General features: G+C 35.9%; 1 protein-coding gene across 1 annotated transcript in view; it reads right to left on the bottom strand.

Annotated features, from left to right (window-relative positions):
- Positions 1-12,418, bottom strand: part of ANKMY2 (ankyrin repeat and MYND domain containing 2) — a 50,101-nt gene that overhangs the window by 30,139 nt on the left and 7,544 nt on the right. The window contains exons 2-3 of the mRNA XM_033193729.1: positions 10,204-10,268; positions 679-817 (exon numbers count right to left, since the gene is read on the bottom strand). Coding sequence (XP_033049620.1) covers positions 679-817; positions 10,204-10,268 — 204 coding nt within the window. The remainder of the gene's footprint in view (positions 1-678; positions 818-10,203; positions 10,269-12,418) is intronic.

The raw sequence follows: 12,418 nt of genomic DNA on the forward strand, positions 1-12,418 counted from the left end.
CTCTATGGTATATCCTACAAATGAAAATGTTAATTTTTATCAATATTGTCCTTTTTGGATTCTGTGGTTTATATAGTGCTTAGAAATGCTTCTGGGTTCCAGGATTATGAAAACATAGATTATTATCTTCAAAGTACAAGGATATTATATTACTTCTGTATTTTTCAAAGAGCTACACCAATTACAGATAACCCCACTTAATTTTAGACAGTATTTCTAAATTGTCCTTATTCAGCAAATAATAAACAATACAAATCCGAGTAAGTTTCTAAATGGATCATCATATTTAGTACATAAGTGCCAGTGAGGCAAACAGATAGCTCTATCACAGCGACTGTTCAAAAGAACAAAGAAGTTTTCATATCACTTGAAAATATAAAAATATAGAATATCAAAGGCGGTAACTTGAAAGAAAAACAGATCCAGTTCCTCAATTCCTTCAAAATGTTGTCCACATAAAGAATCAATTGATTTAAACAACAAAAGAAACAGATCACCAAATTAATTATATAATTTATTTCCTGCATTATAGCTTTTCAAAAACCAATCGCCATCATTCCTTTCCATAAAACTTGATCATAAAATTACTAAAATCAAAATGCATTTCATCTTTTAGTATATATGTACTTGTAACAAGTTTGTACAGGTAACTAATATTTATAAATACTAAAACTTCACCAGAAAGTGCAGCAAACATGAGGGCTGTGTATCCATGTTCATGCTGATGGCAATTTACATCGGCTCCATGTCGCAGTAGTAACTTGCACATATCGAGTTTTCCTTTATATGCTGCATGCATTAGAGGAGTCATTCCATTCTTTAATAGAAAGAGGGAAAAAGTATTAATTTTACTGTTTTTTCTGTACCTATGAACAATTTCTGCAATTAGAAATATAAAACGAATATGAATTAATTAAAATGATCTTTATAATATGTATTTGTGTATTTATTTCCACATTTGGATCTTCCATAAACTTCTGAGGAAGAGATGGTTTTATTACTGGAGATGTTTTTACAGATTAGTAAACAGGCTCAGAGAGGACTTGCTCAGCCTCACATGACTAGTAAACAGTGGTGGCAGGGACTGAAACCCAAATTTTCCAAACATACTTACTTTCTCAGAAAGTAAACGAAAAAACAGATACAAACACATTTTTTTAAAAGAAGGAAAATCTCAAACAATGCCTCTCAAGAGGAAAGTTGAATAAAGTATGGCATATGCATAACATGGGATATTTAAATGAATGACTTCATCTGTATGTACAGAATGGAACATTTTTCACAAATTATTGTCAACGAGAAAAGGTGCAGGAAATGCATATTACAGTGGTATCATTTTTTAAAACCATGATTCCCTAAATCACACCTATATTTTGATCATACATATGATTTGATTATATGTGATTGTATAAATATGGAGAAATGGTTGGTAGCATTTAAGCTACATTGTTTGGTCAAATCACACATATATTTTGATCATACAAATGATTTGACTATATGTGATTGTATATATATACGGAGAAATGGTTGGTAGTATTTATGCTAGGCTACACTGTTTGGTCTCCATATGCTTTGCGCATATTCAACGAAACATCCAACCTTTTATGTACTAGCTACTATTATTATTTGGTAGATTCATAGATGAGCTGTTACTGTGAGTGAATTTTCTCAGTAATGTAGGCGACATGCTGTAAGTACCAAAACATCAATGTTGTTTTGGGTGAAAAGCTCTGTAAAACATATAATCCGTTACCTTAGTGAAGCTTAGAATGCTAACATCATGTGAATTATTCTTGAGGCTTCCAAATTATTATTATGAACATAAGCCATCATCTTGTTAATGCAGTACACACTATATTCAGAGGGTTGTGGAGACGAGAATGATAGAGAGGCTGGGACCTTTCATTGCAAAAGAGAAAACTCCGTGGAAGCAAGGGACATTGCTTGAGAGTAAGAATGGAAAAATGATAAGCAGATGATAACTTTGAAGACTCCTTTAGCTAGGAGTCTCTATAGAGATGGGATATTAGCATGCTGGGAGTGGGTGGGTGGGTATGGGTAAATCTCAAAGCCAATGGAGTGGTTTAAGGGAGTGGGAATGGACTGCATGGCCTTTAGCTTTTCAATAAGGCAAAACCATATCTCGAGCATGACTTGGGTGATATCTCCTAAAGGATGATAGAATTTGTCCATAAGAAGCTAGTGTGTAGCCTGAGGGGTGGTAGGGGAAGGACACAGGACCATTAGAAAGGCCACCACAAAGAAGCAAACAGCTGTTTCTTTTACAGATTTTAGGACCAGACTTCACCATGGAGTTAGTTTTTTTCTGTTTATCCAGAACAGGTGGGCAGTCAATCACCCAGCAATCCAATCCTACAACAAGAGGTTATCTAGCTCTGAGAATGAATAATCCCCAGACTACAGAACTGACCTATAGCTTAAAAAAACAAAACAAAACAAAACAAAACACAAAGCTTTCAACAGAACGTGATGATCTGCTTAAGAGCAAAAGAGATATGCAAAGCTTTTGAATCTCACATCACCAACTGTCTTTATTTTCTTGTGTTTGTGTTTTCACTGTCATCTGTGTTAATCAATTCTGCCCATTTACCTGTCTCCTACTACTCCCTTTCCTCTTATTAAAAAAAAAAAATTCCTGTCTCTTTTCTCTTTCTCGCTTGTTGTTTTTTGTTCACCAGCTGTCACCTTAGCTGGAAATGGTTTTTAGAGCAACCCAATGAGAGAAGTTTCTTTCCAGAAAGGTAAATATCGGCCGGGTAAGGTGGCTCACACCTGTAATCCCAGCACTTTGGGAGGCAAAGGTGGGCAGATCACTTGAGGTCAGGAGTTCAAGACTAGCCTGGCCAACATGGTGAAACCCTGTATCTACTAAAAAATACAAAAATTAGCCAGGTGTGGTGGTGGGCACATGTAGTCCCAACTACTCAGGAAGCTGGAGAAGGAGGATCACTTGAACCGGGGAGGTAGAGGTTGCAGTGAGCCAAGATGGCACCATTGCACTCTAGCCTGGGCGACAGAGCGAGACTCTGTCTCAAAAAAAAAAGAAAAGAAAAAAAAAGGTAAATATCCCAATCATATCATCTGCTGTGCAATCTCTGAACCTGCTCTTTTTGTCGTGTTTATAATGCAGTATATGATTTTCCCATATCAAATTTCAGTGGTGTGGTAGATGTTCCTGGGTATTAAAAAAAAAAAAAAAAAAAACTACTGATAAGTAACAAATTTACACTTATTTTTCAAAGAAGTGGATATCACATATACTTTCCTATCTTAGTTCAATTTTGTGTTATAAGAATTTAGAACAGTGCGAAGGAAAATTATAAATTTTGACTGCAATGATTACTATTCATTATCTTGGTTCTAGTACCACGTTGTTTATAAAAACTTTTCCACGGGCAAAGAGAAAATAAGTAATATTAATAAATTTTGATGCTCCATAGAGATATAAACCCACCATGCTATAAATTTTCTATTTATTCTAGTGTTTTTATAGTATTTCAGTGTAAATATCCAGAAAAGGAAATAATTTGAAACAATACTGCTTATCTACTAGAAGCAGAAGAGAATATTCCCATGTTCAAAATACATGATGCAAGTTAATTTAAAATGTTATATTACAGTTGTAAAGATGAAATAACTTAGCATCAGACAGAATATTAAAATAAATGTCCACCTCAAACTAGAAAGGTAGTGATAAGATTTCATAAAATGTTATCATACTGTAATTCATCAATTCTAAGATACATCTCACTTTTATATTTAAAATCTCCAGAATTTTCACTTTACTAAAGTCTCACAAATTACCATCAGTTTCCACTCCCCTCATTTAAAAAATATCTAGATGAATTTTTAATCTATGGCATCTCTGATTCAATGATATGCAAGAGTAAAAATCCTCACGTCCTTGTCATTTCCCAAAGATAACCTTGCAGGCAGTCTGCTTAACTGAACTGCATGAGAAACGAGCTTCTACAATTCTTTAGATACAATCACCTTAAATATAAAGTTCCTCTCCCATAATTCTTAAGTCAAAGAATTAATCGGCCGGGCGCGGTGGCTCAAGCCTGTAATCCCAGCACTTTGCGAGGCCGAGACGGGCGGATCACGAGGTCAGGAGACCGAGACCATCCTGGCTAACACGGTGAAACCCCGTCTCTACTAAAAATACAAAAACTAGCCGGGCGAGGTGGCGGGCGCCTGTAGTCCCAGCTACTAGGGAGGCTGAGGCAGGAGAATGGCGTAAACCCAGGAGGCGGAGCTTGCAGTGAGCTGAGATCCGGCCACTGCACTCCAGTCCGGGCGACAGAGCGAGACTCCGCCTCAAAAAAAAAAAAAAAGAATTAATCAACATTGGCTATTACACTGGAATTCTGTCATTAAATGCAGCATCCATTCAGCAAATATTTAATGAGTGTTTAATATATGTCAGGCACTGATCTATACACTGGAGGTAGCAATAAGCAAACTTCATGCCTCCCATAGTCTAAGTCCCTGGGACTTACAGTACAGGTGACTAGATGGATAGTGATACAAGGGCTAGAAGAAAATAATATTAAGTAAAGGGGAGCAGTGCCAGAGGGAAAGAGAAGACTATTATTTTAAAGAGGACATTCAAGGAATGTCCCTCTGAAAAGGTGGCACTTGAACAAAGCCCTGAAAGAAGTTAGGGAGGCTAGGAATGCAAATAACTACAGGAAGAATGCTCCAGGGAAAGGGAATGAAAGTGCAAAAAATTCTGTGCTGTGTTCAAGGATGATCACAGAGGCCAAGTCTGTCTGCAGCCCACTCAATCTTCAGGAACACGTAGGAAGTTTCTTGTCTTGATTTTGGTACTTCTATTTGAATATTAAGTATGATGCTAAAGTTTGTGGAAGGTTTCTGCAAACCTTCTGTCAGGTTACAGAAAAGTCATTCCATCCTAATTTGTTAGTTTATACCATCAAAGATTATTATATCTTATAATATACATTTTAGCATCTGTTGAGATGATCCTATTTGCTTCTGTTTTATTCTGTAATATAGTGAATTACACTGAAAGGTTTTCTAAAACTGAACCATCCTAACAGTCGTGGAAAAACCTTACTTGGCTATGATGTCTTATAATCCTTTTAATAGACGGCTGCATCAACCCGCTAACATTTTTAGAATTTTTGCCTCTATATTTATAAAGTGACCTGGGTCCATAGTTTTGTGGAATTTCTTACTATTTGGCATCAGCATTATGCTAGCCTTACCAAATAAATGAGTATCTTCCCATCTTTTTCTAAACGAATGGTATAATTAGTGTAAAATGAGAATTAAGAGGTCCTTAGAGTTTGGTAACCTTACTCTGGTTTGCAGCTTTTGAAGGTGGTAGGAGATTTAAAAATATTTATACAAATTTTCCTCAATTATTGATTATTCCAGCTTTTCTACCTTTTGTTTGTTTGTATTTTTAGGCAGTCTCACTCTGTCACTCAGGCTGGAGTGCAATGGTGCGATCTCAGCACACTGCAACCTCCGCCTCCGGGGTTCAAGCGATTCTCCTGCCTCAGCCTCCCAAGTAGCTAGGAGTACAGGCGCCTGCCACCACGCCTGGCCAATTTTTGTATTTTTAGTAGAGAAGGGGTTTCACCATGTTGGCCAGGCTGGTCTCCAACTCCTGACTTCAGGTGATCCACCCGCCTCGGCCTCCCAAAGTGCTGGGATTACAGGCGTGAGCCACTGCGCCCAGCCAGTTTCTCTACTTCTGTATGAGATGAATATATCGATTTTAATTTTCTACGAAGATCATATGGGTTTCCACATGTGTTGGCTTAATAAAAAAGTTATGACAATCTTCTTTATAATTGTAGTTATATTTTTCTTTCTCCCTCCCTCCTTCCCTTTCTCATTTCCTTCCACCCATCTTTCCTTCCTTCCTCTCTCCCTCCCTTTCTCCTTTCCTTCCTTCCTCCTTACTATTTATACATATTGTTTTCTTTCTTGTACTTCCCAAGCTATATCTATATTTCGGTTTTAAGTTGATAATTTTTACTATTTTTTCTTTCCTGTTTTATTGAGATACAATTCATACAGAATACAATTTACTCAATTAATTTGTACAAATAAATGGGTTTCATATACTCACAGAGTTGTGCAGCCATCACCACAATCAATTTTTGAATATTTTCATAATCCCTGAAAGAAACTCCATACCCATTAGCAGTCATTTCCCTCTTCACCCCACTCCCTTACTCAGCCCTAGTCATCCACTAATTTACTTTCTGTCCCTATGAATTTGCCTATTTTTGGTATTTTGTATAAATGGAATCCTAAAATATGCAGTCTTTTGTGACTGACTTCTTTCACTTAGCATTAATGTTTTCAAGGTTCACGCACATCATAGCAAATACCAACATTTCTTTCATCTTTGTAACTGAATAATACCCATTATTCAGTAGTAGGATTATACTACATTTTGTTGATGTATTCATCAGTTGAACATTTGGGTTGTATCTACTTTTGGCTATTATGAATAATGCTGTTATAAACATGTATTTGCATAAGCAAAATTTTGTGTGGATATATGTTTTCATTTCTCTTAAGTATATATGTGGGATTTCTGGGTCATATGGTAACTCCATGTTTAATCATGTGAGGAACTTAGAGACTATTTTCCAAAGTGGCTACACAATTTTACATTCCCACCAGCAATGTATGAGGGCTCCAATTTCTTTACATCCTCGCTAATACCTGCTATACCACCTTTTTGATTATAGCTATCCTGGTGGATATGAAGTGGTATTTCACTGTGCTTTTTATTTGCATTTCCCTGGTGGTTAATGATGTTGAGCCTCTTTTCATTATGTATTGATCATTTATATATCTTCTTTGGAGCAATATCTATCTAGATCTTTGGCTCATTTTTTAATTGAGTTATATATTGTTTTATTATTGAGTTGTAGAAGTTCTTAATATTTTCTACTTACAAGTCCCTTATCAGATACAATTTGTAAAATTTTTCTCCCATTTTATAGATTGTCTTTTCGCTTTCTCGGTGATATGCTTTGAAACACAATAGTTTTTAATTTAGATTATTTCCAGTTTATCTATTTTTACATTGTTGCTTATGTTTATTTGCTTTACAATTTTTTAATTTCTGTTTTATTTTTTCTAAATCATTTCTATTTTTTTAGTATACTTACTTTTTTAATAATTTCATGAATTGAAAGCTCAGAACACCACAAAGATTACAAGTGCAATGAAAAACACTACAAAATTTCTTGTTAGTATCACTTTGGCCAGCAAAGAAAGCTTTTGATAAATGTTGTACTTTCAGTTGTAAATAGTTGGCAATTTTTATTGCTTTATCTTCATTAACCTAAGAATTATTTAGAGTCAAAAAAACAAATTCCAAGATATGTGCTTCATTATTTGGATTATATTTTTGTTTCTTTTCAAATGTATTATACTACATTTAGCAAAGCTGTCTGAAATAAGCTACAACTTCCTTTATAAAATAGTATAATACATGGATTAATTTTTATCAATGTTACATGTAAAGAAGAAAATATACTATTTTTTTCTGCTAATATACAGTCCATGTACTGTTAATTGGGTTATCCAAATTTTCTACATCCTACGTTACTTTTTTTCTATTTAATCTGTTAGTTTCTAAAAGGTGCTGTTGTGGTCTTACGGATTTCTTCTTGGAGCACCACCATTTTTTTCTTTATGAACCTCAATGCTTACAGCTGATAAGTTTATAAGAAAATGCTTAAGGCTATTATGTTCTTGGTGGATTATTAATTTAACATATAAGACAGAATGTCCATATAATTATTTTTTGCTTTAAACTTTATTTTGTCTGATATTAATTTTGCTACCCATGTGTGGGTAAAGAGTTAACAAAACCCCTTTCCCTTCCGCATGAGAAATGGAAGTCCAATGAACTTTTTAGCACTAGACTATGCTATATAATATAGTCGCCCCTAGCCACATATGGCTATTAAAATTTAACTTCTAATTAATTAACATTAAACAAAATTAGAAACTGGTACTTCTAGCCAAGATTAGTAACAAAAGTGTCTTCCTAGAGTAACAGAAAAACAGATGAAATAACAATTTGCAAGACACTGTCGGTTAGGCAATAAAACATGTGATCCCTGAGAAAGGGAGAGCAACTGAATTGGCTCCTACAATTGCCTAGCTTATCACCTTAAGAGGGTTTCTAGTTTACAGTATATGGAGAGGTCAGCCAGACTGAGCCTGGCAGACTGCATTGAGGCAGTGGAGTTGAGCATCCAGGGTCACCAAGGTGACTTAAATTCCCAGGAAGAGTAAAAGAGAGGAGAGAAGGGAGCTGCACAGAAAGAGAATTCTAAAGATCTGCAGAGGGTTTCTTCAGAGTGTTTGGCTGGAGTACTGATCAACACACGCATATGTGGACACTACCCAAGCCTGGGCAAAGAACTAGCTGACAGCATTACAAGGAACAGCATCCAGAGCTCACACAGGGCCAGGAAGATTGCCTGTTCGACCAGCCAGGGTGGAAAACCTCAAGCATCTGAGAACATTGCAGAGAGGACAAGGAAGTGCCTTAGTTCAACACTAGGAAAAAAATCCTTCACTGAGCGTTTTGCTAGTTCCACCTAACAAACATTAAAAACTAGAACTGAAATAGTCAAACTGCTTCCAAGTAACTTAACTGTGTTCACGAAAAAAAGCTCAGAAGTATTTATCAAAATATAGAATCATACAGCACCCAATAAGGTAAAATTTACAATGTCTAGAACCCAATAAAAAACAATCAAACATGGAAAGAATAAAAACATACAACCCATAAAGAGAAGATAAATCATTCAAAAGAAATAAAAACATATGTCCATCCCAACATCTGTATATAAATGTTCATAGAAGCTTTATGGTAATAGTCCCCAAACGGGAAACATCCCAAAACTCTATCAGCCGTTGAATGGATAAAAAGATTATGGTATACACAAACAATAAAAAAAATTACTCAGCAAGAAAAAGGAATACGATATGCTACAGCACAGGTGAATCTCTATGCTAAATAAAAGATGCTAGATTAAAAAAAGAGTACCTATTATGTGATTTCATTCATATGAAATTCTTGGAAATGCAAACTAATATATTGTGACTAAAAGCAAATTAATGCTTTCTGCAGGAGTGGGTGGGGAAGGGCAGGAAGGAGAGATCACAAAGGGGTATGAGGAAACCTTTGAGGTGATGGATATCTTCATTATCTTGATTATAGTGATGGTTTTACAGGTATATACATATGTCAAAGCTTAACAAATTTTACACCTTAAATATGTATAGCTTATTGTATATTAATTATACCTCCATAAAGCTGCTAATAACTGAAAGAAATGAAGGAATCTAAATATCCAGTTCCTCAGTCAAACCTTCCTTATTTGAAGTGTTTAATGGTCACACATGGCCAATGGCTACTGTAATGCTCAGATGTTACCATCATTTCCAAAACTTATTTTAGAAGCAACTATCCTAGGAAATTGAGTTTAGGTTCACTTAACTTTCCCTAGAAGTGAAGTTGCTGGATCAAATAATATACTCAGTTAAAATGGATATATATTCCAAAAGTTTCTACAGAATAGTACATCAATTTACACTTAACCATTAGCATTTAAAAGTCCATTTTTCCCCATGCTTGACAAGAAATAATATGATTTTGACTTTATTTGCACTTATTTGATTACTAATAAGACTAAACTATTTTTACATGCTTATTTGTCTTTTTTGACCTATTTGCTTACATTTAGTTTAGGAATTGTTAGGATAATATGAGCAAAAATGCTAGAAAAAAAAACTTGTATTAACAAATTTGAAGGCTGGGCGCAGTGGCTCATGCCTGTAATCCCAGCACTTTGGGAGGCCAAGGCAGGAGGATCATGAGGTCAGGGTTCAAGCCCAGCCAGGTCAACATAGTGAAACCCCATCTCTACTAAAAATACAAAAATTAGCCGGGAGTGCTGGTGGGTGCCTGTAATTCCAGCTACTTGGGTGGCTGAGGCAGGAGAATCACTTGAAACCGGAAGGCGGAGGTTGCAGTGAGCCGAGATTGTGCCACTGCACTCCAGACTGGGCAAAAGAGCAAAAGTCCATCTCAAAAAAAAAAAAAAAAATTGATATATTATCTCTTAGGAAGTAAAATCCGTTATTAAACTTCTAAAATCTTACCTCGTCCAAACAGTTGACACGAACATTCTTGCTGGATAATAATGTTCCAGCTTCTTGGACAGTACCTTGAAAAAAAAAAAAATGAAAAGTAAGGTTATTTATCACTAGAATAAGAGAAAAATCTAACATCAAGGAAATAAACTTTAAGGAGTTATCTGTAAAAGTAAGTCTAGCCAGTGCAGGTTGCTAAGAAATGAAACATCCAATCACATACTATTTATTTTACAAATTAATTGTCCAGTAGAATAGATTTACAGAAACTAAAAACAGCTTCATCTTGTTTTTATTTTCACTGACCTTAAAGTATATTACATTGGCCACATTTTCCTTTTGGCAGTAATACAATAACCACAAAGCATAAGACTTAATACTGAAAAAAATCTTAAAGGGCATCTAATCCAAATCACCATCTGAAGCTTAAATTCCAGTTAATGTAATACTTGGAATTCAAAATGCAGTCAGTATTTACATAATTTGTCAGCACCACATCTGGTGAATTGATGGCATATTTATAATAGAATGCTTGGTTTGGAAATACTTAGGTGAAACATATCTTTAATGCCTAGTACTATATAAAAGTGCTCTGTGATCAGTACTCACCACCCTGAAAGTCAACTAATGTAAACCTGAAGGTCACTCCTCTGCAAATTTGGAAAGAAGCTATAATTGGGCCACAGTTGTCAGGTTTTTCCAGTCTCCTACAAGGCATAATGACAGAAGCATACTTGCAGGAGAGAATGTTGCTATTATCATTAGCACAAGTCAGCCACACATTTTGCCAAGAAATTTCTGATTTACTGGGAAGAGAACAATGAAATTGAATGTGCTGAGGGAGAAAGGCTAAGGTAAGCCTCTCCCATAAAAGAATATAAAAGTATAGGTAAATCTCCCAACCAGGTTATTTCCTCTCTTTAAATTTAGACTTGTAGTGTGAGAATGTGCTAAACTCTGCTAGCCTTCTAGAGTTAAAGATGAATGCAAAGATGAGTATGCTTCTTTCTCTCTGACCCACTTCTTAAGCAAGTCACCTGAGTTCCCCTCACCAACAGAGGAGAAACAGAAATGTCTCCTAGATAGACAGAGAAATAGCTCTGTTGGGAAAATGTCAAGTGAATGATCTACATGTCCCTGGAGTATGATGGCAGCTATTTATAAATATATATATATATATATATATATATAAATAGTGCATTTTTCTGACCCTGTATTCCATCTGAAAGCAGTTAGTATCACTGGCTGAATGGCTATGAGAGGGCCAAGCTCTTGTGTGTGTGAGCATGCAAGCCAGTTCTGCATGAAACCTTATTCATACCTGTGGCTTCTCATCAGAGACTTTCTCAAAAATCTTTATAGAAGAATAAAAGCAGAGCAAAAAACCCTGCACCCCACTTTCTCTTGAGGGGGATGCTTCATCCAAATCCCATTCTCCATGGAGAACCAAAGTTATTTTCTATCTTTTTCTATCTGCCCAGGATATGTTTTTGCAAGAAAAGGAGAATACTATAGGGATTATGAGCATGTCAAAGCCTACTACATGTGAAGAGTAGAATGGGGATTAAGACCATAAACATTTGGTTCTCATTAGAGAACAGGCTGATAATTCTCTAAGATGTTTGCCCCATAGCCAACAATCTAAGTTAATATACTCTGTAAGGGAACAATATATTTTAAAGATGATGTATATATAATGGAAAACAAACTGTTCTCTCCTGCTAAACTTTCACTCAATAGTCTCAATCCTTCACTTCTGACACCAGATATATGGGGGTTTCCCCCATATACACAAAGCAATTCTCCACTGGACACCAATGGGTATCCTATAATTTAGCTCATTTCTAACACTGTTTACCTGAGGTTAGAGTCACATCTAATAGGTCAAGGGCTCAGGCCACAAGACTGTCCCCATTTCAGATGCCAATCATAAGCCCCTGTACTTCTGACTGGCTGTAAGTCAGGGTTCCCTGGATCCCCTCCTCATGTTCCATAATTTGCTAGGACAGCTCACAGAACTCAGGGAAACACTACTTACATTTACCCATCAATTACAAATAATATTACAAAGGACAAAGATGAACAGCCAGATGGAAGAGGGACAAACAGCAAGGTATGTGGCACGGGGCACAGAGATTCCACGCTCTTTCCAGGCACCCATTCTTCCAAGAACTTCCATGAGTTCAGCAATCTGGAAGCTCTCAGCAACTGGTAGTTCAATAAT

Source organism: Trachypithecus francoisi, unplaced genomic scaffold (assembly GCF_009764315.1).
Source record: "Trachypithecus francoisi isolate TF-2019V2 unplaced genomic scaffold, Tfra_2.0 Lachesis_group4, whole genome shotgun sequence".
Classification (NCBI taxonomy): Eukaryota; Metazoa; Chordata; class Mammalia; order Primates; family Cercopithecidae; genus Trachypithecus; species Trachypithecus francoisi.